The sequence below is a fragment of the Orussus abietinus genome, unplaced genomic scaffold (genome assembly GCF_000612105.2).
Source record: "Orussus abietinus isolate OABI.00-Male unplaced genomic scaffold, Oabi_2.0 scaffold309, whole genome shotgun sequence".
Classification (NCBI taxonomy): domain Eukaryota; kingdom Metazoa; phylum Arthropoda; class Insecta; order Hymenoptera; family Orussidae; genus Orussus; species Orussus abietinus.
This window is the reverse complement of record NW_019394460.1, coordinates 50,885-74,128: the sequence shown is the minus strand read 5'-3', so window position 1 is coordinate 74,128 and position 23,244 is coordinate 50,885. Positions and strand designations below refer to the sequence as shown.

At 39.4% G+C, this 23,244-nt stretch overlaps 1 protein-coding gene and 1 long non-coding RNA gene across 5 annotated transcripts in view; one reads left to right on the top strand and one right to left on the bottom strand.

Annotated features, from left to right (window-relative positions):
* The window catches only part of LOC105702480 (transcription factor CP2-like protein 1), a 50,383-nt gene that overhangs the window by 18,417 nt on the left and 8,722 nt on the right, over positions 1-23,244 (bottom strand). The window contains exons 1-8 of one of the 4 annotated variants that reach the window (XM_012430076.1): positions 22,918-23,178; positions 17,642-17,786; positions 9,791-9,871; positions 7,429-7,641; positions 6,840-6,984; positions 4,900-5,136; positions 2,880-3,128; positions 915-991 (exon numbers count right to left, since the gene is read on the bottom strand). In XM_012430076.1, coding sequence (XP_012285499.1) covers positions 915-991; positions 2,880-3,128; positions 4,900-5,136; positions 6,840-6,984; positions 7,429-7,641; positions 9,791-9,871; positions 17,642-17,786; positions 22,918-23,065 — 1,295 coding nt within the window. In that variant the 5' untranslated portion in view covers positions 23,066-23,178. Of the gene's footprint in view, positions 1-914; positions 992-2,879; positions 3,129-4,899; positions 5,137-6,839; positions 6,985-7,428; positions 7,642-9,790; positions 9,872-14,652; positions 15,244-17,641; positions 17,787-22,917; positions 23,179-23,244 lie in introns of those variants that run through there. The other 3 variants (XM_023432448.1, XM_023432449.1, XM_012430077.1) reach the window with 3 other exon arrangements.
* LOC105702481 lies at positions 10,421-17,855 on the top strand. The gene is made up of 2 exons (XR_001104294.2): positions 10,421-10,972; positions 17,654-17,855. It is a non-coding gene; the product is annotated as an uncharacterized LOC105702481 (long non-coding RNA).

The window sequence follows — 23,244 nt, the reverse complement described above, 5'->3', positions numbered from 1 at the left end:
ATCAAGAAATCGAAGTAAAACTCCAGAAATCTTCTGGATTCGTGCTTCCTGGAGCCCTAATTGAATGCTGAGGGACACTCTACGCCATCTGTGATATCCAGGTCAATTAAATTTTCATTCCGAGACCTCGTATTCCCATCGTTTTAGCACAGAAACGCATAAAACACTTTGTTTGCCTTTATCCCGTTCAAATGCGAGTTTATTGAATACCAGAGTGTTCTAAATTGTCGTAAAATTGTCCTGACTCTTTCGTTTCGCATATCAGAGCCTTAGATCGAAATTATTATATTGATCGAAATGTGGGAAAATTTATCAAGATTTGAATCAGATAAAAGCTTAATGAAGTCTGTTTCTAGGAATAAATGAAATGATTTCCTCATTTGGCCCTTATATTTATTCCTTTGACTCTTTTCAAGTCAAACTACGTAATGTTGATTTCCCCTCCTTATTTAGATTTATTATAAAAAACAAGGTAACGATTTTTCAGTCTTGTTAATAAATGTGGGAAGATTTACCAAGATTTGGGTCAGATAAGAGGACAATGAAGTTCGTTTCTAGAATTGGGGGCGTTCGATAGTCGCTAATTGAGACTAGGTTCTCGTAAGTGGGTCGAATTGGGGGTCAACGAGTCATGACTCATAAACCTATCCTAATTCGAGACTCGAAAATGATTGTCAGAAGGTGTAATGCGCGAATTATAGGCCTCGCGCGATTGGCCGACTCCTTGACGAGGGTTTAACGACGCGCGAAAGCGCGCGACTGTCATTAATGACAACTTCATTGGCAGAGTCTATTTCTGGCGGCGGTCTTCGCGTGCCGACAATTGGTCGGTTCCGGTTCTCGAAAACATGTCGGAGTCGGCGCTACTACACCGACTGATGGAGATAGGAAAAAATAAAAGAGTCAGAACTTACATGGCGTCGGTCGGAACGAAGGGGCTTCCGCCATTCTGCGCGATCGGGCTTGGCGGTGACAACGAGTCCAGTGGAATCTGAAAACACATCCCGGAAGACATTGATCATCAGGCAAACATATGCCCATGCTATAAACAATGGTAGAATTTTAACTCTACTAACATTAATGCTCGATATATGTCCATACTATAAACATTAGTAGAGTTTTCACTCTACTAACATTAATGCTCGATATATGCCCACGATATAAACATTAGTAGAGTTTTAACTCTACTAACGTTCATGTTCGATACATGCCTATGCTGTAAACATTAGTAGAGTTTTAACTCTAGTAACATTAATGCATTAATTTTTCAACATTAATTAATAAAGTAGGGTGGGAAGTGCGATTAAAAAAGCCCGCTCACTGTTTTTCCAATGATCCCTGGCATTGAAACGATGAAAAAGAGAATTTCTAAAAGTATATTCGTGGAGTATGTCATTTTGAAGGGAACGGTTACATCGCTTCCGCATAAGTAGAGACTGATAACACGCAGTTGGACAATTCGTAGGATGGGAAGTGCGATTAAAAAGTCCGCTCACTGTTTTTCCAATAATCCCTAGGATTTAAACAATTAAAAAGAGAATTGCTAAAAGTATATTTGTGGAGTATGTCACTTTTAAGGGAATGGTTACATCGCTTCCGCAAATGTAGAGACTGATAACGCGCAATTGGACAATTCGTAGGATGGGAAGTGCGACTAAAAAAGCCCGCTCACTGTTTTTCCAATAATCCCTGGGATTCAAAACGATTAACCCTAGAACTACCGAGACCAGTCAAAATGACTGGCTTCAAATGGCCCATCCTATACAAAAAAAATCCGCCGGTAGTTCTAGTGTTAAAAAGAGAATTTCTAATAGTATATTCGTAGAGTATGTCATGTCGAAGGGAATGGTTACATCGCTTCCGCAAAAGTAGTGACTGATAACGCGCAGTTGGACAATTCGTATGATGGGAAGTGCGATTAAAAAAGCCCGCTCACTGTTTTTCCAATGATCTCTGGGACTGAAATGATTAAAAAGAGAATTTCCAAAAGTATATTCGTGGAGTATGTCACTTTTAAGGGAATGGTTACATCGCTTCCGCAAAAGTAGAGACTGATAACACGCAGTTGGACAATTCGTAGGATGGGAAGTGCGATTAAAAAGTCCGCTCACTGTTTTTCCAATAATCCCTAGGATTTAAACAATTAAAAAGAGAATTGCTAAAAGTATATTTGTGGAGTATGTCACTTTTAAGGGAATGGTTACATCGCTTCCGCAAATGTAGAGACTGATAACGCGCAATTGGACAATTCGTAGGATGGGAAGTGCGATTAAAAAAGCCCGCTCACTGTTTTTCCAATGATCTCTAGGACTGAAACGATTAAAAAGAGAATTTCTAAAAGTATATTCGTGGAGTATGTCATGTTGAAGGGAATGGTTACATCGCTTCCGCAAAAGTAGTGACTGATAACGCGCAGTTGGACAATTCGTAGGATGGAAAGTGCGATTAAAAAACCCGCTCACTGTTTTTCCAATGATCCCTAGGATTGAAACGATTAAAAAGAGAATTTCTAAAAATATATTCGTGGAGTATGTCATGTCGAAGGGAATGGTTACATCGCTTCCGCAAAAGTAGAGACTGATAACCGCGCAATTGGACAATTCGTAAGATGGGAAGTGCGATTAAAAAACCCGCTCACTGTTTTTCCAATGATCCCTAGGATTGAAACGATTAAAAAGAGAATCTCTAAAAATATATTCGTGGAGTATGTCATGTCGAAGGGAATGGTTACATCGCTTCCGCAAAAGTAGTGACTGATAACGCGCAGTTGGACAATTCGTAGGATGGGAAGTGCGATTAAAAAAGTCCCTCTAATCTTAGCCAAGCGTGAGTCGAGAGTTCAAGGCTCGAGGACGCGGATCCGCATAGTGAAATCTTACGTCGGACAGAACCGTGCAGTCGTAGCTGGGCTGGTACTTGTCCTGCTCGTGAGGAGGACGTCTGAGTATTTTGTCCCGATCCTGCTTGTGCTTCCGATCGGCCCCCTTCAGCTTGAAGACCTTAACCTGGCAGGAGGCCCCGTGCAGTCTGGGCCCCCCAGGTAACCTGGTTTCCACCTGGATGCGAAAGGGAACTCCCTTCTCGCCGCCGTGCTTCTTCGGCGTGAATTCTGTGCTTATGCAATTCACCTAGAAAATAAAAGTGGCCTTTAACTACACGGTGAATATTCCATTGCCTAATTGAAATCGGCGCGTGCGCTCTGAACTGAAGTATTCAAGTCAAAGAGAATTATCCTTCTTCCAGAGAATTACCCGATACTGACATGATGCTACTAACGCACAAAGGTGATCACAAACAGCACTTAAATTGTGGTAAGGGGATGTGAAAGTGGCATCCGAAAGCTCAATCGTTCATGAAGCTTTTCATAGAACTTAGGGTCTCAAATCGTTTCATACTTTAGAACGTGAATATGGAGACCCTAAGGTACGTCCTAAAACTCGCGAAGTTTCAGTTTTTATAAACTATTTTTAAAATACCTATGAACAAATTTAAAAATAATTGAAATTTCATGAGCTTCAGGACCTTCTTTATATCCTCTGTATTCACATTATCAGGTTTGAAACGTCTCGATACACCCAGTTCGGAGAAAAGTTTCAAAAACGAGACCTGTTTGACGCCGCTTTCACATCACCTTAATACCAAAACAATGTTGAAATAATATAAATGGTGATTAACTGTACGAAATAAAAGAACAAGTTACACTTTCCGAAATGGACCCTTTTCATAATGTGTGAACTTACACGTATCAGCAAGCCATAAGAAGTTTCGCTTTAAGGGGTTACATCACTTTGACCCACCCAAAAATTACGGTTTTTCAAGAATTTCTTTTCAAGAATTAAAACGTTTTTATCCAAATTAAAATACAGTAAGGTATTGTACTACTCTTAAACAAAAACATGCTTTTTTTGTATTATTTTAGTTACAAAAATGGCGGCTTGAAAGGCGATTTACCGGAGCGCTGCGAAAATCGATGATCGTGTGGTGGGCACGATAACTCAGTCCAGGTTTAAGTTAGAACAATAAACGAAAAAGAATTTCTGTAGCCCAAAAGCTAGCGAAATACGTAGCCGCTTTCAAAAATATGCATTTTTCACAAAATGGCATCGATTTGAAAGGAAAGATACGTATTTTGCCCTAAATTTCGTTAATTAATGTTACATAAAAACTGCGAATATCAATACATTGGAAAAACCATACGTATTTCGCTAGATAAACATATCACGAATAAAATAAAAAAAGAATCAAGACGATTGATTAAAAAATAGCAGAGTTAGAGTGCCCACCGATTTTTAAAATGCAGTTTTAAGAAAAACGCGTGTACACCTAGACTGAGTTATCGGGCCCACCACACGATCACCGATTTTCGCAGTGAGCGAGTTTAATAGTAGTATAATGCCTTACTGTACTTTAATTTGGATAAAAACGTTTTAATTATTAAAAAAAAAGTTTGGGTGCGTCAAAGTGGTGTAACCCCTTAATGAAGTTCCCACAAGGGGATGGAAGAGCGCCTTACTGGATTTTGAGGCGCGATAAGTTACGGCAAAATTTTATAGACACAACGAATTAGGATAACCCTTTTCCAGTATTTTACCTTGATGTAGACCCCGACCTTCTTGATGGGGTCCCACACGAACTCAACGAAGTTGTTCGAGGGATTCGCTTTAACCCTTTGAGGACGAAGCTCTTTTAACATATGGGCGAAATTCATTAAGACATACAGGCAATATTGGACCAAACGTCGGACGCATATATGCGGCGGTAGTCCGCAAAGGGTTAATGGAGTTCCCACAAGGGGATGGAAGAGCTCCTTACTGGATTTTGAGGCGCGATAAGATAAGTACGGCAATATTTGATTGTCACAAAGGATTGAGATAACTATTTTCTGGTGTTTTCGCGTACCTTGACGTAGACCCCGACCTCCTTGGTGGGATCCCACATGAACTCGACGGAGTTGTTCGAGGGGGAAGGCTGACAAACGTCCACCATTCCGTAACTGAGGGGTACGTCGACCTCTAGAAGACGTTCCCCGGGTCTCGCTCTTTGCCAGGCGAGCATTTGCTCTCTCTCGGTGTACTGCAGCCGTCTCTCGTGGAAGCAGATCCGGATCGTCGACTGGAATAAAAATGTCGGATGGCCCTTCAGGGACGTTGTAGCACCGTTTGGGTGTCTCACATCTTGCGAACGTTTCTAATTGGCGGTCTAAGCGAGCTCGTGGAAATATTCTTCACTTAACCCTCTCGTTATGAGGGCCGAATATAGTCGGCATCCACGCAACGACCTGGGTGTACGAGCGCCGACCATAATCGGTAACAAATTCTGCCATATCTGCAGAGTATCTTTTGATCGTATTAACCCGTATTGGATTAATCATCCTAAAAGTACATTTTGAACATACGTAACACAGTTTGGCCATTAAGACGAGACGAGAAGACCGACTATTGAGATAACTTTTAGTTTCTTAAAACTATAAGGTTAGGCTTTCATTTGGAAATTGAATAATGGAATAATAGGACAGAACAGTTGTTATTTAACACTTAGAAAAGTGTACGTATGAAAGGAGGTCAAGGAGGCGTTGTTCGGGTAGAAGACACAAGTTCGAACACCGAAGACTGCCGAACCGCAATATGCACCCTTGCGGCGCAATTGCATTGACCAGTATTGGATTAATCATCCTAAAAGTAGATTTTGAACATACGTAACACAGTTTGGCCATTAAGACGAGACGAGAAGACCGGCTATTGGGATAACTTTTAGTTTCTTAAAAGTATAAGGTTAGGCTTTCATTTTGAAATTTAATAATGGAATAATACGACGAAACAGTTGTTATTTAACACTTACAAGGAAGGTACCTGAGGTGTCCCCCTCCGATTTTGTTCATTTTTAAATATGTTATAGAGGACTAAAATCTAAAGGACCCGTGTTTTTTTTTATCGGTGGATAAAAGGGGGCTTTTAGGGGGTGAAATCAGGCTTCAAGGTTGGCCGTGCAAGGGGGTGAGTTGGCTGTTTCATATAAAAGCACTCGACCGATTTTTATGAAACAACCGTCAAAATGTAGGGAATGAAGAATTATGAAACATGCATTTGGAATTTTTCGAAAAAATTCATTTTTACGGGGTGAGCCACCCCTTTGAATACTTCTTTTACCCCTTACGCGAGCAGTGACTGCTCTATCCAAATGAAAGTTGGTTAATTTATAGACCAGAACAATACAAAAAAAGTTTCGCGATGACCAGTGTGTTCTAAATCGTTATACAATTGTCCTGACACTTTCTTTTTTCATACCAGAGCCTTAAATAATTGTATACAGATCGAAATACGAGAGCTCGACGCCATTTTCGTTCTGGTCTGGGCTAAGTCAAGAAATGATTTTTTTTAAATCCGAATTTTGAAAGCGTCAGGATAATTCCTAGGTACTTACAAATCATGTGTTAAAGTTTTAGATGGTTCTATCCAATACCCTTAAGGTGATATGAAAGCGGCGCAAAGAGGTCTCGTTTATGAAACTTTTCTCCGAACTGAGTATACCGAATCGTCTCAAACTTGACAATGTGAATATGGAGGCTATAAAGAAGGTTCCAAAACCCATGAAATTTCAATTTTAAGATAATTTGTTTATACCTGTTTTCAACAATTTCAATAACAGATGTCATCTCGCGAGTTTCAGGACCTACCTTAGGGTCTCTTTATTCAAGTGGTAGAATATGAAATAAATAGGTATTAATTTCTGCACGAGCTCGCTTTCAAGACCGCGTGAGAGTCTGATGCGTTTCCTAAGATGTCGCGACCCAAACTTGAAAGGTTTGTCACGACTTTCGTACAATTGCTGGGACCTAGTACCTTTAAGATCTTCCCTCGATACGCCGAGAGATCGCCCAGCTTTTTAAGCTTGATCTCATAAGACTGGCCTTGATTGAGATAGGTCAAGGTCTCCTCGTTAACCTTCGTCGCGATGCTGGTTGCTGCGGCCAAGACGTACTGAAAGCTGAAACCACGTAGAAACTCCTCGTTAATGGGTAAAATTGCAAAGTAATAAGAAGTATGAAATGAAATTACTAGTACGAGAAATACGAGAAGAAAGAGCTGATACAGTCACGTACATTTCCATGTCAAGGAATTAATTCACGGACTTTTTACAATAAGGAAGCGCCGATTCAGACCCCGACTTTTTTACGCCGAGGAAATACCTCACGGAAATTTCATAACAAGGTAATGATTTACCGTCGTAAATGATACCGGGATTACGGAAAACTAATTTGCATATTAAGCGAAACATTTACTCGGATGATGATTAATCGCCGATGTGGCAAGGAAGCCTTTCTACGCAAGAAATTTACCACTGGCACGGAAAATGACTTCTTTTTGTTAACGTATAGAGGTAATTGCCTAGTCCAGCGATTTTCTAACGCTTCATAATAATTCCTCGCACCGGCAATCCTCGTTAAATTCGTTTCCCTGTTGAGAAGAGGTGACTTGGTTCCCAGAAGATGGTTTTGGTGGGTACTCCTCGTCCGAGGGATACAACAATTGATGCAAACTGGTAGCTGTTTGCCCATTGTTGTTGCTGTCGGCTTCGACTGGTCCGCAATTCCCATTGCTGGTAAGAGGAGCGTTGATGGATCTCTGCGAGACGTGGTTCACACTAAAATCAGTGAAAAACAAATTCCGTCGATTAAACGTTGTTCTTATTATTTATAATCACCGGTGTAATTTGTATGAATGGTCAGGTCGATATCTTCGCTCATAAACATCGAGGCAATTTAATAGAAACTAATACGAATTAATGCAAAACGTGTTAGAACTCGAAAGTCCCTCCAAGTTGTGAAAATTTTTTTTTAATTAAAATTTTTTTTACTGAACGTTGCAGGAAGAGCTCACATAAAAAAAAAAACTAAAAAAGGGGGTCAAAATATTTCAATGATTAGAAAAAAATCAAGATAGTCATATTTTCAAGCCAACTTCAAGTGCTCTGAACTTTGAAGAAAGAGTTCATAAAAAATGACTAAAGAAGGGGGTCAACAAATTGTTGAATTGCGAGCACCCCTTGCTTGGCCACTCGTGCATTATCGTGATAAACGTCTAGTCAATGGATAAACGAGATAGAGCCGGTTATCACCAAGCGACGGAATGTCTTCTCGCCTATTAACAATTCGCATAAAATCCACCGTCAAGTGAAGTTTATTTATTACAAATTTCGTATCCAGAGAGGTCACGATTCCTGGACTTTTATTAAAACTTCCTTATTTACCTCTTCAATGACGTGACAATCGATCGGAGAGGTAACAAAACGATACGCACCATTGTTAAAAAAAGTTGCAAACAAAAATTACATTGCCTTAGTAAACTCATAAATTAAAAACTACTGCCTTGTTAAAATCGCGAGTTAAAGACAGTGTCTCGTTAAAATCGCGAGTTAAAAACAGTGCATACTTTAAATCGCGAGTTAAACACAGTGACTCGTTTAAATCGCGAGTTAAACACAGTGTCTCATTTAAATCGCGAGTTAAAAACAGTGCCTGGTTTAAATCGCGAGTTAAAACAATACCTCGTTTAAATCGCGAATTAAAAACAGCGTCTCGCTTGAATTGCGAGTTAAAAACAGCGTCTCGTTTAAACCGCGAGTTAAAAACAGCGTCTCGTTTCAATCGCGAGTTAAAAACAGTGCCTGGTTTAAATTGCGTGTTAATAACAGTGCTTAGTTGAAATCGCGAGTTAAAAACAGTGTCTCGTTTAAATCGCGAATTAAAAACAGCGTCTCGTTTAAATCGCGAATTAAAAACAGTGCCTGGTTTAAATTGATACAGTGCCAGTATTGATAACAGTGCCTAGTTTAAATTGCGAGTTAAAAACAGCGTCTCGTTTAAATCGCAAGTTAAAAACAGTGCCTAGCTTAAATTGCGAGTTAAAACAATACCTCGTTTAAATCGCGAGTTAAAAACAGTGCCTGGTTTAAATTGCGAGTTAAAAACAGTGCCTCGTTTAAATCGCGAGTTAGAAACAGTTTCTAGTTTAAATTGCAAGTTAAAAACAGTGACTAGTTTAAATCGCGAGTTAAAAACAGCGTCTCGTTTAAATCGCGAGTTAAAAACAGTGCCTAGTTTAAATTCCGAGTTAAAAACAATGCCTGATTTAAATTACGAGCAAAGAGGAGGAACAAGATGGGCTTGCGAGGTTCTCGTTGTTGTTGTACTTGTACATAACTTGTACATAAACACGAGTTTAAAGAAGTCAAGATTAAACCTCGAGTCGCCGACTGGAATTCCTCGTTATCCCAGAAGTGATCGCGAAATGAAATCGCGGGCATCGGGTCTTCTTATCGGGCAATCTTCGGTCTCTATCTCGACCCCTCCCAGCCAAGGGTCACCCGTTTACCTCTTCCACTGAATCTCAATTAATGAGAGCGGCTCGAAAATTTCCGATAACCGAATATCACGGCTCCATTAATAACTCTCGCTCCGCGATTGCGCCTCATTGAAATTGAATACAACTCCCTCGAGCTTAATAAGAGAGTCCGCGATACGATGGAAATTTTATCATCGAAGTTATCGTCTCCCTGCGGGGGGCCGTGACCTCTCTTCGATCTCTTCTTCGAGGTCGTTGTTATCGTCTATGTTGTACCTCCTAAGAATAAAAGAGACCAAAACATCCGACCTATGCCTCTCGCCGTTGGTTTTGTTTTCTGTCTTCGTATCTCTACCTTCTTGATTATTCATTCTCAAAATCCGCAGCCCTGGGTGGTTCCCTAAAACTTCTGGAGAATTTCGCAAGGATTTCAGGAATCCGGGCCTCACCTGGGATTGTTGTGATGATTTTCAGGGGATGGTGCTTCCTGCTTGAAGACGGTCAAGGATGGCAAGGCCAGTAAAGCTTCGCTGAAACAATAAAAAGTACACGATACCGCGATTAGATAATCGTTACGACGTCACCGGGAAAATGGTCTTATCCGAGGAAACTTTCCACGTAAACATCGAGACGTACCAAAATTGCGGAAATTCGATTGGAATAGGAAAACATAGGGAATATATTTCCTCTTTCACGTCAGAATTCGAGAGGAGATTGTGCGTGACGAACTGAAACTTCATTTTGAGAGCCATCATACCGTGATAAGGACAAATACGATTGAAAACGGAAAACATAAGAAATATATTTCTTTTCTCGCACCAGAATTTGAGAAAAGATTGTGCGTGACGAGAACAAACGTCATTTTGAGAGCCATCATACCGTGATAAGGACAAGTACAATTGGAAAAGCAAAACATGATACAAATACGATTGAAAACGGAAAACATAAGAAATATATTTCTTTTCTCGCGTCAGAATTCGAGAAAAGATTGTGCGTGACGAGAACAAACGTCATTTTGAGAGCCATCATACCGTGATAAGGATAAGTACGATTGAAAAACGAAAACCTGGGAAATATATTTCCTTTCTCACGTCAGAAATCAAGAAAAGATTGTGCGTGACGAAAAGAAACATGATTTTGAGAGCCACCGTACCGTGATAAGGACAAGTACGATTGGAGAAGCAAAACATGATACAAATACGATTGAAGACGGAAAACATAAGAAATATATTTCTTTTCTCACATCAGAATTTGAGAAAAGATTGTGCGTGACGAAAAGAAACGTGATTTTGAGAGCCAATGTACCGTGATAAGGATAGGTACGATTGGAAAAGGAAAACATGGGGAATATATTTCCTCTTTCACGTCAGAACTCGAGTGGAGATTGTGCGTGACGAAAAGAAACGTCATTTTGAGAGCCACTGTACCGTGATAAGGACAAGTCTATAAAGTGTAAGGTCAGTAGAAACCAGTATGCTCCAGTTACTCTGGCGAATTGAATAACGCTTCGGATCCGGTGTTTCCGCAACATTATTGAGTTCACCGCTTTCGAAATATCCGAGGGGAATTGATTTATCGGCAGACGGGTATCGTCCAGTTGTAACCAGGACAAAGAAAAGAGAAAAAAAAAGGTACAAGTATAAAAGAAAGGCAGGGAGATCGCTCGCCCTGCGGTTGCAAAAAAGCAAGAACGGTGCTAAGAACTCCACATTTTGCGCACCGAAAATTGGCGGGAAAAGGATAGAGAAAAATTTGAAAATTAAATTCACTGTTCACGCGAGGCAGTTAATCGAAGAAAAAAGAATTATCTCTTATGTAACATCATAAGATATAACGGCATAAGATATAATGTATAACGTTTTTAACAATGTCACCAAATGCTCTATCATTTTTGTCGATTTTCCTCTCTTTTTGTACCATTTTTGGGGCAGTAAAATAATGAGAAAAAGTGATAGTGGAATTTTCCATTAAAGTGTGAGTATGTGTATATGCCGTGAAGTATTTATATTGTTTGTGTGGACGTGCGTAATGAAATCTGGATTCCGATTAATCAAAGGCTTGATAACAATTCTGCCACATGTCGAGTGCATAATTCCAGATCGAGTGAACCTGATATATGTGCCCATAATTATGAAAGTGGTCTAAGTCAAAATTAAAAAAAAAAAATGAGTTTATCAGTTATTTCACGCCATATTATTTCAAACGAAATTAATTCAATGTAATTTTGAAACAAAAAATATATGACTTAGACCACTTTCATAATTATGGGCACATATCTCTTGCACTCGAATTTCCTCCTTTTCCGAGTGTACATTCCCGGTACGATGACGCGCAATTGCTCGATAATTATTCCCGACCGATAAATTAAATGTAGAAATTTCCTGGATCGCAGGAAGACCAAAGGCCAGCGCCGAATTTCAAAATATTCAAATCGAGGATAAAAATAAGTTTCAGTCCTGTCGGGAGTTATTTCTCTTGTCTCGTCTCTTCGTAGTTGGGCCTGCTTGAATCGAAATTTATACCTCCGAATGAATTAATGCAAATCCCGAGGCCATCGAAATTTATTCCCATCGTGGCGTCGCCGAAAATCAAAGCCCAAGATTTATCTGTCTCGGATTTTTCCCCACAGACTTCCTGAAAATGTTTCCAATGTGGCTTGAAACTAACATATCCGAAAAAAGAATTCTCTTTTGACAAAGAAATCCTATTACACAAATCCTATTACACAAACACCTCAAATGCCTCCTATCAATGCAGACGATTTATCTTCAATTCCAGTCATATTGTCCTAGAGCAGGGTTTCCCAAAATTTTTCTGCAATTTCACTTCGCAAACCTGGAGATTTTCCTGAAACCCTTAGTTTATTTTTTAGGTTCCCTAGTAGCACAAAATATTTCTCTTATATTTTCTACATATTTAACGAATACCAGACATTTGCAATATTTGCGGAACATTTACTTTAGAATATTATCTCTATAATATTTTTATAATATTAGCTCCATGTGTTTTCATAATATTTTTCTACCAGATGTACAAAACATTTCGTTTCATTTTAATACAAGTATTTTTTAAATATTATCTGCCGAATACATTATAAACGTTTTAAAAATATTTAAAATCAAAATCACACGTTTTGCTCCCATAATGAAATAGCGGAACGGAAATGTTAGAAAAATTTCTCGTGTTTTTTTTTATACCAAATGAAGTGTTCGATAATAGTCGTGAAGTAAAAAATGTATTTTTATTGTGTTCATTGGTTAAAAAATATAATTTCTATATATGTGCCCATAATTATAAAAGTGGTCTGTCATATATTTTTCGTTTCGAAATTACATTAAATTAATTTCGTTTCAAATAATATGGCGTGAAATAACTGATAAACTCATTTTTTTTTTAATTTTGACTTAGACCACTTTCATAATTATGGGCACATATGTTTATAAATTATTGAAACTTAATATGTCATTGAGATTTTCAAGAAATATTTCAAGTATCTTCGAATGAAATCTACAAGAAATCATAAAAAATCTGTCGCTTGAGATATTTAGCAAAGATTACAAAGGAATATTTAGAAATTATTCTATGCTCCTAGGGTTCTGTCACTATCATTCTAAATCACAAGGAACGAAGACATCTATCACATTGACTTTCATTATTCTGATCGCAATCGACCCTTGAAACTTTTAACGGGGGGATTTTTAAAGATTTCACGATAATTTGAATAGGTGTGCAATAACCACCTTGCACAGGTGCAAGGTTGGCATAAATCCGTTTTTTTTTTCACAGCCTAGCCCAATGGTTTTAAACGGTTTAAACCATATTTGTTCGTTTGTACCGCCTAAATCGTTGCATTAAAAACAATCGTTAAAACCTGGTTTAAACCATATTTAAACCGGGTTCTTTCTACTGTTTTGCGCAGGAACGAAGATATGTATGAATGCTACCTACACCGTAGATATGTAAGAATTTATTTTAATTTGTTTCGATATGAGTGAAGCGCATGTGTAGGTACAGAGAGTATACAATATTAGAATAAATTCCACACTACATGCATACCGATGGATTTTATAAGATGATTTTAACCGGTTAAAACCGAGTGGGTTTTATGTAATGTATCAGGAAACTCGGTAGAGTTTCGCGCCAAATATATTTAAAAGAATACGCGAACGGCACCGAATACGTTACGCCAGAGTTCGGCCCGTCAATTCGATAAATATTTTTTTCTCAAATAAAAGAACTTATTATGGACTCATATTTGGCATAGAAAACATACGTTCCGTTTCGTAGAGTTTTATTTACTGGCAAAAACCCCGGAAAGAACCGCTGGTTTTAACCGGAACGGATCAAACTTTGCCAACCCTACACAGGTGTAATAAATCGAGGGCTTAAATGGCATCACGGTGACATATTCTTGACTTCATCTCTTAATTTCTTCTTCCCTTTTCTCTCGGAGTCAGTACTACCTAGAACAACGTCTGAAACTTCATATTACAGGAAATCTCGAAGAATCCAATTTAAAAGGAAACAAATATTGACAGTAACTCCAACGCATCTCACGTGACATACAGGGACGCCATCTTGTTTTTACTATGTCAACCGCTACATGCGGATGAGTAATTCATTCCTATTACATACCGACGCAATAAAACACAATTCCCAGGTTATCGAACGATCTCTCCATTCCAAAATATGCGTGCGTGGATCTTTCAAACAATTCCGTGCACTAATTTGAGGAAAAAAACAATGATAAAACTGGGTTACCAATTTCGCGAGTTCGCACGGTCGGATGTCGCTTCCGAGCCCCCTCGAAGGGATGAGTCACGTGGTGCCACCTAGTAGTTCATGGCGCCAAATTTCGAATTCACATTCCCTACTAATCCGAAACATGCCCTAGCAATCGCGAATTAACTGCCTAAACATCTTATCTGCCGTTAAAACGTTGTAATGCATGAAACATCGTATCTTACCCACGTCTCCTCGAAGGGACGAGTCACGTGGTGCCACCAAATAGTTCATGGCGCCAAATTTCGAATCCACGTTCCCCACTTACCCGAAACATGCCCTCACAATCGCTAATTGACTGCCTAAACATCTTATCTGCCGTTAAAACGTTGTAATGCATGAAACATCGTATCTTACCCACGTCTCCTCGAAGGGACGAGTCACGTGGTGCCACCTAGTAGTTCATGGCGCCAAATTTCGAATTCACGTGCCCCTCTTACCCGAAACATGCCCTAGCAATCACGAATTGACCGCCTAAACATCCCATCTGCCGCTAAAACGTTGTAACGTATGAAACATCGTATCTTACCCACGACTAGAGAATCGTCTCATGGCTTTGGCGACTCGATTCCGGGAATTGGGTTTCTCGATTTTAACGGAAGCGACTCTGCGCACCTCCCTGGCGAATTCGCGGCGCAGAACGAGGGCCCGCATGCCCGGCGTGGTCGTGGCACTCGAGGCGGCACTTTTTCATCCGACGAGTTGCCGTTCACGGTTCCAGGCACATTCTCGAAGACTTTACGAGTACCCGCGGAATATGCCTCGACATTGCGCGTCCGGCCACGTGTCGCGAGTCACGTGCGTCTCGGTTCCGGACTTCGTTGTCTCGGTGGAGCGGAAACGGCAGGAATCGCGCGTACCGACGCTCTTTCTTTCCAACACTGTTCATTAAATCGAATATAAACGACGGAACACCGAAACATCTTTTCTGTAATAACTCGAACACTGGTTCTGGCTCTTCTCTCTCCCTGGGATGGGCGGACAACACTTCGGAGCACGCAGGGCTTAATCACCGCTAACAATTGGCGTGATTACCGGGAGGCCGAGGCTTCGCGTGGGTTCGGACGGACGCGCGCGAGTGCGCGACATTCGCGCTCATAGGCGGACGCGACCGGTTCTCGATTCCGCGCGAGAGTGATGTCGCGATCAGGTTTCGACCGGATATTTCACCCGGTAGGGACGAACGCGACGTGCCCGCCATCTGTCGCCGAACGCGGGAACCCGCATGCCTATTGCGTACTGTTATACCGACTGGTAAAATCGACCGCATCGCTGCACGATATGACTGTCCCAAGTGAAGAGTTTTATCACTCGCGTTACCCGTCATCGGTAAAGTAGAGTGCTTCGATGCTTCAACAGGTGGGTTTTCCGTGAAATAGTGTTGTAATCCAACGGATTAACCCCTTGCGGTCGTATGTCTACTCTCAGCCACCAAAGTTCTCTTGACCTCGGGTAAATACGACCGCAAAGGGTTGAATATCTTATTGCACTTTCAGCTGAGCTACCCTGAGCTGCACTGGCGCAGAGTAGCACCATTAAATGTGTTCGACTGATCAGTGCAGTGTGCTCGGTGTCAGGGTATCATGCTCAGTTTTTCAGTGTCGGGTTGATGGTGCGACTACTCTGCACTCGACGCGTTACGTTTTTATAATCATCGTAGGAAACAAGTGTAACAAAAGTGCAGTTTGGCAACGCCGATGGACGACTAATGCCAAATTCGAACCGAGAGCGGCAAGGGACGAGCAGCAATTAGAAATGTTTGCGATAGTTAATGGAAATAGTTATGACATTGGCATGAAACTTTAAAGCGGCCATTTTTTTATTTATGACTAATGTAACTTTCAAAAGTTTACGCTTTCGACTAATTCGAGTATCGAACTACGAGAAAAGCGTGTTCCGTTACATCGAAACCGTATTGCTATACATTCACCCTACACTCTTGCGACCCTGGTGCACAAAAGTGTAGGCCAATTGAAAACGTCATTAGTATCTGTTTAACGGTACGACTACTCTGTACTCGATTTGTTACACTTTTATCACCATGATAGGAAACAAATGTAATAAAAGTGCAGTTTGGCAACGCCCATGGACGACTAATGTCAGATTCAAACCGTGAACGACAAACGACGAGCAGCAATTAGAAATGTTTATTATGAATGAAATTAATGGAAATAACTATGTCATTGGCATGAAACTTCAAAGCTGCCGTTTTTTATTTTTGACAAATGTAACTTTTAAAAGTTTGTGCGTTCGACTGATGCGGTAGCAATCAGAAGAAGCATCCCATTTAAGAGTTGTGCCTTCTGGAAGTCTTCCAGATGCTTGCGAAATATTTAGTGGCCAGGTGTTATTGCCGATTACTCTGATAATCTCCATCGGGGAATCGTTATCGACCAATGGAGGTCTTGGCGGGAATTAGGAGCACGAGGCTATCGTCTACTTTACGCAATGTCTGCGTAGAGTCTGTGATAAGAGGGCCCTTGATAAAAAACAGTAATAACATCGCTTTCATCGACGAGACATGCCCCCATTATTTCACAGCAGTTCTGCTTTACCGACCGACCTCGCCAACCCGATAAGAAGTCTTGAATAGAATAGGATTCAAAATTTCACTTCTTTTCTATTTACTACCTCCATTTCTCCATAAGCCACGCAGCAAGACTATATTTTCTCAAAATCTGAATTCTATTTAATTCATATAATGTACTCTGATTTATGTTATATGTCACAATGAGGAATATGTTTCTACTTTGTTTAATTATTTCTAGTCCCGGAAAGGAGTATATGCACTAAATTGTTCCGTATTCCGTTCAGAAATGTCTTATAGATTTATTCAGTTCCTTTCAATTCCTTCAAAAACTATGAGTTTTAAATTAGCTTGAATCTTTTTTCTCGAATATAAATTTAGAACTTTAAAGAGGTCATTCTACTGTAACAACTGGAAAATTAACCTATTAGTAAAGATTTCTGTCTCAGTAAATACGCCGTACAATGAATTGACCCCTTTTAGTGTTTGCTGAGCTACTCTTCAATAATCCAAAGGAAAATACATTAATAATTAAACAAAATTTTCGATTTTTGTAATTTTAATATGGTACCTCAAAAAAGAGGTACGTCCGTGGTGTAGGTGATTTCTCCATCCAAGCTTATCCAAAACAAGAAGTTCGAAAAGATTTTTAATTTCTATGAATGGTTATCAGGCTTTTTACTGGAATTAAAAGCTTTAAATCCATTTTATTCCTGTCTTCTTACCGGGAAGTCGTACCGCTCTAGATGGTTGGCGTTCGAAACTATTAACATTCCTCCCACACATGAAAAATGAATTATATTAATGGGTAAATTAATAACAAAGATGACGAGATGAGAAGATAGATTGCTTCGGAAAGTCTCTTGTAATGAATCAGGCGAACAACTAGAAATTGCAGTTCTGGTAAGCTTATGGAGAGACTGGTTAGGGTTGTTACCCCTTGCAATATTAATCCAAAGTATCGAAGATTAAATGTTTCAGCGATTTTTACCTCATATTATAGGATGCCACCGCGGTCGCGAGATCGGAAGCTGCCAAGGCTGACAGGGATCCATCAAAATCAGCTGCCAAGTGTTCTGCCAGTTCCTCCACCTGCGTTGACCACGCTTGACCGGAACCACTGCTTCCGATGGACCCTGTAATTGCCACATATTATTTAAATGTATATAACCAACAGATCTGATTTATAAAATACAATAACTCTCTCCACGTAATAAATTACATCTCTACGAAATAAAGTAGTTAATTAATTGTTCGGTTATGCGATTTTTAATGATAAAGCTACTCAGAAAGACCCTGTAATTGCCACATATCATATAAATGTGTATAATCAACAGATCTGATTTCTAAAATACAATAACTCTCTCCACGTAATAAATTACATCTCTACGAAATAAAGTAGTTAATTAATTGTTCGGTTATGCGATTTTTAATGATAAAGCTACTCAGAAAGACCCTGTAATTGCCACATATCATTTAAATCTATATAACCAACAGATCTGATTTATAAAATACAATAACTGTCTCCACGTAATAAATTACATCTCCACGAAATAAGGTAGTTAATTAGTTGTTCGGTTATGCGATTTTTAATGATAAAGCTACTCAGAAAGACCCTGTAAATGCCACATATTATTTAAATCTATATAACCAACAGATCTGATTTATAAAATACAATAACTGTCTCCACGTAATAAATTACATCTCCACGAAATAAGGTAGTTAATTAATTGTTCGGTTATGCGATTTTTAATTGATAAAGGTACGCAGAAAGATGAAAGCTATCTGTGTACGTTCTCTTTTCCCTCTCCGCTGTTATAGAGGTTTTAATCTTATTTTTTACATTAATCGACAAAGGGGTACATGAAATTTTCTAATCTATCCAGGAAATTATTAGAACATTTCTACCCTTAGGAAACGTGTTCTTGAAAGTTATTTCCATTTTTGAGGTTGCTGATTAAAAACAGATCATACAAGGGCGCATGTATCGATCCTTCCTTTGCGTTTCCGTTTACAAAGTCGACTGACGCCAGAAATTAAACAGCCGGCCGTTTTTGGAAAAGATAAATATTATAACAATCGACGAATATGTAAGAAGCGAGGATTGATTTATGCATGTTGTGGAATTAACTTAACAAGAGAAACTGAACAGTATATTCCTACGAGGTTATGCAAAATAGAATCTGTTCTAAAGGTCTAAAGATACAAGCTTATCAAATCGATCCATCATACTTAGGAAATTAAGTGAAAATAATTTATGCACACGTGAATAGGACGACCTGAGACGTGACAACCTGTATTAACACAGGACACCGATAGGTAAACGCTACAATACTATTTCTACGGTAAAATTGAATACCTTATCAGGGCCGATTATCAACGACCAAATAAAGAGTCGCGATCATAGTAGGGGCCAAAAAGCAGGAAAACTGAAACACTTTAGTTTCGATTTCTGCGGTTCAATGAAACATTATGCCCTGATTGTCAGCAATGAAGTCATGAAGAGATTTACATGTCCAAGGGTCAGATAATGGCCAAGAAACAAAGAGAGGCAAAGAAAGGACTCTCATCTCTGATTATTAATCATATTAATCTGAGATGAGGGCAGAGGAGTTTCAGGATAGCGATAATGCATTCTTGGACCCTTCCAATTTCACCCTAACATTTTATTTTTCGATTATTTAATTCTAAATTAATACGCGACGATAAAAAAAAAACATATTGAACATTTAACACCACCCAACAAAATCCAACGAAACGTCGAAGTCTTCAGAAGTCTTACAAGGAAGATATCCCATACTGATATACCCAGCTGATATAATATTATATTCGGGGTTTTAACGTTTTCATGGAGTCTACTAGATTATTCTTAGGACGATTGGGCTCGTGATTATGAAAGTGGTCAAAGTAATCTTTTAATTGAGATACTAATTTCATATTTTTGTAATTTAACTNAAAAACAAAACTACGAGCTGCTACAGACAGTCGCTTTTGCGCACATTTCTTCTAGTTCGACGATATTAACAAGGAAGGTATCCCAGGTCGATCTCTCCGATTTGATTTCTTTTATAATATGTTATAGTAGACTAAAAACTAAACGACACGTATTTTTTTTTATCTGCCATTAAACACTTTAAGGGGGTGAAACCACCATCCAAAGTAAGGCCTGTGAGGAGTGGCTCACCCCTTAATCTTTTTTTCTTTTTTTAATTAAGAAAATTACATTTTTCATTTCTCGTTATGAGAAAGCTTTTCCAGGTGGATTGGTTAAAATATATTATGTTCTTGTGGGTGAAACTGCTAAATCGCCCCTTGACATGCCTTACTTTGGATGGTGGTTTCACCTCCTTAAAGTGTTTAATGGCAGATTAAAAAAAAATACGTGTCGCTTAGTTTTTAGTCTACTATGACATATTATAAAAGAAATCAAATCGGAGATATCGACCTGGGATACCTTCCTTGTTAGTATCGTCGAACTAGAAGAAACGAGCGCAAAAGCGACTGTCTGTAGCAGCTCGTAGTTTTTTTTTTTTATTTTATCTTTAACTCCTTCACATTCCACTACAATAATGCTTAAAAGAGATTCGACATTTTATGAATGAAAGTATTACTTATTATAATAAAAATGATTTTGTTCCGCTTTTATAATGTTTTAACTGAACTTTGGGACTGTTCATTGCTCTGCTCGTATGATATACTGACAGAACAGAGAGAGGATTCATTTTTCGAATTTTAAACAAAAATGCAACATTAACGAATATTATCGTAAGTAATCCCAAAAATCATCCGACAAACTTCGTCAAACTTTCAAAGCCTGAAGGCTTTAGGGAAAACTTCAGCAAGACTAGAGAAGTCAAAAGGAATTTAACACAAATAACCGCAACAATTTTCTATATTTTCAATTTCTCAATTTTTCACATAAAAAAGACAGCGCTGAATCCAATTCTTAATTGTGGCAGTAATTATGAAAGGGGTTTAAGTGAAATATAAAAAGAAATCCAAAAGAATTGAATTTATCCCATATTTTATATTATATACAGTTAAATTACAAAAATATGAAATTAGTATCTCAATTAAAAGATTACTTTGACCACTTTCATAATCACGAGCACAATCGTCCTAAGAATAATCTAGTAGACTCCATGAAAACGTTAAAACCCCGAATACTACATCAGCTGAAGTAAGCCTAAAGCGAGTTTTTTTCAGAATGTTAGTTCTTCAATTTTAACCAAAACCTTTAACCAAAATACACTATCAAAATACATTGACGGACACTATCTCTAATCACCTTAAATGCCATGCAGCGAACGACATTTGCCAAATTTTCGGAATATCCGACGTAGACTAACTCGATGAAAAAAGAGTGTGAAGTTTTTAAAACGACGCTGTGAATTTTCAATATTCCAAAAACTTTCAATTTTACACAAAAACACACTAATGGACATGAATCCTGCATCATTTATTTAAGGCACTATATCCGCAGGGAAAACAATTATATCTACCAGTGTACAAAGTGGGCGTCTTATTTGTTTCAAATTGATGTTTTGAATAACTTTTTTACTCCATACTCTAATTTTCAAAAGATTATTTTGTTCGATATGTCAATTTATACAAAACAGAATGGTATAAAGTATTTCAGAAAAAAATTTATTCTGGCATCTACGAATGCGAGAGAGATCTTGCTCTTCAAACTAATGAGACTTGTAAGGGAAGGATTGAAGACGAAGACAGCTAAAATCCACTTTATATCTGTCAATCTAAAATTGGTTCTGATAGAGGGTGAAAACGTACGCCAGGACATCGCTCTTACAATCTTAAGGTGAAGTGAAACACGCCGAGGAACTTGATCGACGTCGGTAACGGAGATTTTTCTAGGTACCTATGTTGCCGAAGTTCGCCTTTATATCGACAGCCGGGTCGAATTGTATTAGGTATTGTACTAAATGGCATACTTCACCTATCGTTTTCATACAATGATTCTAAAGAAATTGAAGTAGGACTCCAGAAATCCCCTGGATTCATGGTTCCGAGGCCCTAATTGACTGCAGAGGAACCCTCTGCACCATCTGTGGTTTCCATGTCAACTAACTCTTCACTCCGAGACCTCGTATTCCCATTGTTTTAGTATATCCGCGCATAAGACACTTTCTTTGCCATTATCCCGTTCAAATGCGAGTTTCTCGATTACCAGAGTGTTCTAAATTGCCGTACAATAGTCGTGACCCTTTCGTTTCTCATATTAGAGACTGTATTAACAGCTTTTTCGAATTATGTTGGATATTGCATTAAATGGCATACTCCACATGTCGTTTTCGTACAATAATTATAAAGAAATGGAAGTAAGATTCCAGAAATCCCCTGGATTCATGGTTCTCGAGGTCCTAATTGACTGCAGAGGAACCCTCTGCGCCATCTGTGGTTTTCATATCAACTAAATTTTCACTCCGAGACCTCGTATTCCCATTGTTTTAGCATATCCGCTCATAGGACACTTGTTTTGCTTTTATCCCGTTTAAATGCAACTTTCTCGATTACCAGAGTGTTCGAAATAGCCGGACAATAGTCCTGACCCTTTCGTTTCTCATATTAGAGCCTGTATTAACAGCTTTTTCGAATTATGTTGGATATTGCATTAAATGGCATACTCCACATGTCGTTTTCGTACAATCATTATAAAGAAATCGAAGGAAAACTCCAGAAATCGTATAGATTCGTGATTTCTCTATACCTCAATTGACTGCAGAGGGACACCGTGCGCCATCTGTGATTTCCATCTCAACTAAATATTCACTCCGAGACCTCGTATTCCCATCGTTTTAGGATATCCGCGCACAAGACACTTCCTTTGCCTTTATCCCGTTCAAACGCAAGTTTCTCGATTACCCGAGTGTTCTAAATTGCCGGACAATAGTCCTGACCCTTTCGTCTCTCATATTACAGCCTTCAATAATTGGGTATCGATCGAAATATGAGAGCTCGATGCCATTTTGGTTCTGGTCCGGGCCAAGTTAACACATTTGTATCAAAAATCCAAATGTTAAAAGTATCAGGATAATTCCTAGGCGCTCAACAATCTGGTGGGAGAGGTTAAGTACGATCTATCCAATCCCTTTAAAAAAAGTATTCTATTCAAATCGACTGATTCGAGGGGGGGGGGTTTCACTCCACCTTAAAAAACAAAACTTTGCCCATCTTTTTCCTCGTTTCCGGCACCGTGCATCGAAGGTAGGTCGAACCGAATTTCCTCGCCTCGAAAAGCGGACCTACCGCACTGCACGCCCCCGTAACCTGAGTGGCACTGATGCTGCATGGCCTGGTGCTTAGGTGCGGAGGGATGTCGGCGATTCTTGGCGGCCACGAGACAGCACCTGCCCTGCGACGACACCCTGGGCCTCTCGACCTCGGACCACTTCATGCTTCTCCCTCCCCGCGAAAGGGCGAGAACGGGGCCCGCCCGGTCCCGAAAAGAGGAACCCGAAGACACCCACGGAGAGTCCGTCCGACTCTTCTCCTTCAGATCGGACCGCTGGCCTCTCCTAGTAGCGGAGGGGCCGCTAATCTCCTGCGGTACGTCCTCCGGGGTTTATCAGCGCG